This window comes from Sipha flava, unplaced genomic scaffold (assembly GCF_003268045.1).
Source record: "Sipha flava isolate LNK unplaced genomic scaffold, YSA_version1 114_pilon_pilon, whole genome shotgun sequence".
Classification (NCBI taxonomy): Eukaryota; Metazoa; Arthropoda; class Insecta; order Hemiptera; family Aphididae; genus Sipha; species Sipha flava.
The window spans coordinates 1,131,738-1,136,237 of record NW_020271737.1 but is presented as its reverse complement, the minus strand read 5'-3'; the positions used below and the strand labels follow the sequence as shown (position 1 = coordinate 1,136,237).

Below are 4,500 nucleotides of genomic sequence, written 5' to 3'. Positions count from 1 at the left end.
TGGTCGCGGACGGGGCGCAGCAGCGGGGCGACGATGACGGTGTGGTCGTGACGGGGCCGGACTCGGAGGGACCCCGGACGATCACACGCAGCCCTGCGGAAGATGAACCGAACCCAGAGTCTGTCAGCGGGACGGTCGGCGAGACAGTGTCTATAGCGGTCGACGGATCGCCGAACAATCCTTTTTCAACAGACACACCGGCCTGGAGTAATTTTGTTTTATTTATTTTGTTTTTTTTCCCGCACGTCGACGTTAAAACCATGAAACTCGACACAACAGGTTGTTGTTGGCTAAACGCACAGTTCCCTAAGAAGTTTTGGCCGATCAACAGACGTTTCGTGCATTCGTCTGAATGCCTTGTCTTCCCGATGCCGGACCGATCGCGACGATGGTATCCGATTCAGGCGACCACCAACAGGAGATTATGTCTGAAGTAGCGGCCGAGTCGAAGACATCGCCAGCAACCATTCCGCCAACAGCAGCGATTCAAATGACAATCGTGGAGGACCAAAATTGATTTAGGGACTACGAGTTCGAGTAGCTTTCGTTTCCACATTGTTTCGTACATTGTAAACATTTTAAATTACGTTTATAATCAGAAAACGCCCGATCGTCGTGATAAACCTAATTAGTTAAGGTCGTCTCGAGATGAATTCTAAAACGTTTCTAAACGAATCTAAAAATGAATACTTGTAACATAATTCATGCAAATTTCTCATGTGAATTAATATGTGTCATCGATTTTGGGCTTGTCGCCCATTTTTCACGCCCGATTTACTAGTATCAGAAAATGTAATGTGACACATCGATTTGTATGATAACTCTGCAAAATTATCGAAGATGAAATGTATTTGTTATTATTTCTTATATCTGAATAATTAACATGGTTTTTATTGAATTACCAAATATATTTTGTTTTTGTTATTTTAGTAGAAGTAAACATTGATAGTTAAATCGCTGCTACCTGTTGAGTATATTCCTATGCGCATAACTTCTTCTAAATAAAATAAAGGTGAATTACATTTTCTTCCTATATTATTTAAGGTTTATTGTTGATTTTACTCTTATGTTTATTCCTCCTTCTAAATCAAGGTGAATAAAATGTTTTTTTTTTTTTAATTATTAAGACTTTTTTTTCTAATTGGAGACATTTTTTTCTTGCTGCTAAAAAATCTGATGAAAAACTTTGATCTGCTGTACAAAAACTGCGTTAACAGAATAATTATTTGAAACAGAAAAATTTTAATTTTAAAAAATAGTCAATGACCTTAAAAATGAAAATAATAATCATTGAGGTCATGATATTCATATACTGATGGAAAGTCAAATTTTACTTCTGAAGTTCAAATGTTGGGCGGAACTAGGAATTTCATCCCCAGCGTAAAATTTTAGAGGGTGTATTTTTTGTAATTATTAACAACTTATTTGATATTTATAACTTTGTTAAATACCGATAATAAGAGAGTAAACGCAATAAGTATAATTGTATAATAATTGCTAGAAAAAAATTCTCGAGAAGAGTATTTGATTATTGTATTTACTCTATGATAGCGCTTAATTTTAACATTTTCCCCGGGCGTAAAAATTACTAGTTCCATCTCTGCTCAAATGCTATTACTTTGGAAGAAGTAGAAATAAGGAATTAGGAGCAAAAGTGAATTTGTGAATTAGGTAAATATATTTAAAAACAAATATTACTCTCAAAGGTTAATAGGATTTTTAAGCTATGGTGCTGGCATAAAAAATTGTAATGGACTTCCTAAAGCTACTCAATCATTAATGTTTATGGTAATTGCCATAAATTCAAGTTGTAAAAAACAAATTAGTTACTTTTTGATTAATAGTCCTGCAATAGAAAAATTCAATTTAGAAAATATATGTCTAATACAAAATTATTATTAAAACCTACCTAATACCCTCTTGTTTTCAATTTTGTGTAGTTAACTTTAATATTAGAGTAAACTGACCTATTATCAAACATAAAGGAAAGAATATTATCATGTTTTGTTGGTTTTTATAATATTTTAATTTTTAAGAGATTATTGAACTTTTTTAAATTATATTTACATACTCTTAGCTCGCTTAAAAATATAACGTTGAAAAAAAACAATGAGGGTAATTTGTTTAAAATATTTTAGCGACTAGATGTTTAAGAGCTGATTTAACTATACCAAATTTCAAACCATTTTTTAATCATCTTTAAATGGTAATTATTAAAGTATATTAAATAATAATAAGATATTCAACTCGAAGAAAAATATAATCAGTCTTCTTTGATTCTTAAAAATTATGTTTATCCAAAATACACTATCCTGTCTTCCATAATCATGTGTGGTGACGTAAACAATGCGCCATGAGTCGTCCGGGTTGTTTACAATGTTGTTGGTGGATAAGGGGAAATCCCATGTTCTAGAATATGCGATGATTATTCGTTTCGAGAATGTTCTAGATAATCGACGCAGATATATATATACCGGCTGGATAGACGCTCAATCAGTCCGTGAGTACAATCCGCGACACACCGTGAATTACACTCCGCGATATATTCGGCAATTCCTCCGCAATTGTAACGCGTATCGATATTTGTACATACATATTTATATAATATAATGTCTATTTTAATTAAATTAAATTGTGAGTGATTTTTATTACTTAAATCCCACAAATTGGTGACCTCGACGTGATGGCAGAGACAGACGCAACGATTGCTCGAGTGGCCGTCAAAATACCAGATTTCATTTTGTCAGATCCCGAACTTTGGTTTGCTATGGTCGAAGGTAGTTTCGCCAGCGCGGGAATCACAGCTGACAGCACGAAATTCGGCTATGTGGTTGGAACATTACCGCCGAAATATGCAGTTGAAGTCAAAGACATAATTATGACGCCACCCTCGGACAGTAAGTATGTCAAAATTAAATCTGAATTAATAAAGCGTCTTAGTGCCTCCCAAGAGGAAAAAACACGTCAACTTCTGGAGCGTGTTGAGATTGGTGACCGTAAACCGTCACAATTTTTACGCCACCTCCAAAACCTGGCTGACTCTTCCGTTCCGGAAACATTATTAAAGACATTTTGGATGGGCCGCCTACCAAAAAGTATACAAGTGGCGTTAGCAATAGTTAAAGAGAGTAAGCTTGAAGAATTCGCTGTCCATGCAGACAATATCGCGGATGCATCTGGTCCTTTGCTACCTCAAATAGCAGAGACATCGAGAAGTGACACTCTTGAAGCCATGCTGAATCTTAAAATTTCTCAGCTTACCTTGAATATAAATCAGAAAATTGCGACGTTGAGAAGTGAAGTGGCAGCGATCGATACTCGTCCTTCGCGTAATCCGGACTCAAGACCAAGTACTTACCGCTCAAGATCTCGATCTCGGAGCCGTACTCTCCATGGTGCAGATGGATTATGCTGGTATCATTGGCGTTATGGATCACAATCGCGAAAATGCAAGGAACCTTGTACCTATAATTCAGGAAAACGTGACGGGTCATCACTGATGACGGCCAGTGAGACCAGTCCGTCCCCGCGCCGTCTATTCATTACTGATCGAACTTCTCAAACTCAATTTCTCATCGACACGGGTGTCGACCTATGTGTTTATCCACGTAGTGCTGTTCCAGACCGTCGAGTAAAATCCGATTACGTCTTATCAGCAGCCAATGGCACGCTTATTAACACCTACGGTACTATCGCGCTCAGCCTCAACTTCGGACTTCGTCGAGATTTCACTTGGAGATTTGTGATCGCGGAAGTATCCAAACCCATCATTGGTGTGGACTTCTTGAATCATTACAATCTTTTGGTAGACGTGCGTAATCAATGTCTTTTAGACGGTGTTACACGACTCACCGCTCATGGTCACGCTGTTGAATCCTCCATACCATCCATAAAGATTGTCGTGGGAGAAACGAAATAATCATCGCATATTCAAGAACATGAGATCTCCCCTTATCCACCGACAACATTGTATACAACCCGGACGACTCGTGGCGCGTTGTTTACGTCACCACACATGTATGATTCATGTTATTGTATAAAATGTAAATAAATAAACAGTTTGATGAAAATACCTGATGATGAATTTTTAATTCGAAACAGGTCATACTTTACCAATGTAAAGTATATCTAATAATACTCCAAATTAAGCATTTATTTTTTATTATTTTTTTGTATAAAATGTATTTTATAAAAATAGAAATACATATATTCATCATGTAATTATAAATAAAAGATCACTTTGTATTTTTTTTACTCTTATGATCCAAAAACTTATATTTGTTTCTTACTTTCATATTTATCCAGAATTGTATGAATAAAATGGAAATTTATTTAGTGGACCAAGTATTTGATTGTGGTGTTTGTAGCTGAGACGTCAATTGCTTTTGTTCCTGTCAACCCAATCTGCTATAAATTTTATTAACAAAAAGGATTAATTATTTGAAACATTTTTGAGCATCAATTTCCCTTGATTGCCATTATGAAGTATATTTTAGTAGT

The 4,500-nt window shown here is 35.8% G+C and overlaps 1 protein-coding gene across 1 annotated transcript; it reads left to right on the top strand.

Moving 5' to 3' along the window:
• Window positions 1–2,683: 2,683 nt before the first annotated feature.
• LOC112690739 lies at window positions 2,684–3,919 on the top strand. The gene has a single exon (XM_025564815.1). The coding sequence runs from the start codon at window positions 2,684–2,686 to the stop codon at window positions 3,917–3,919; it is 1,236 nt and encodes a 411-aa protein (XP_025420600.1).
• The last annotated feature ends 581 nt before the right edge of the window (window positions 3,920–4,500 follow it).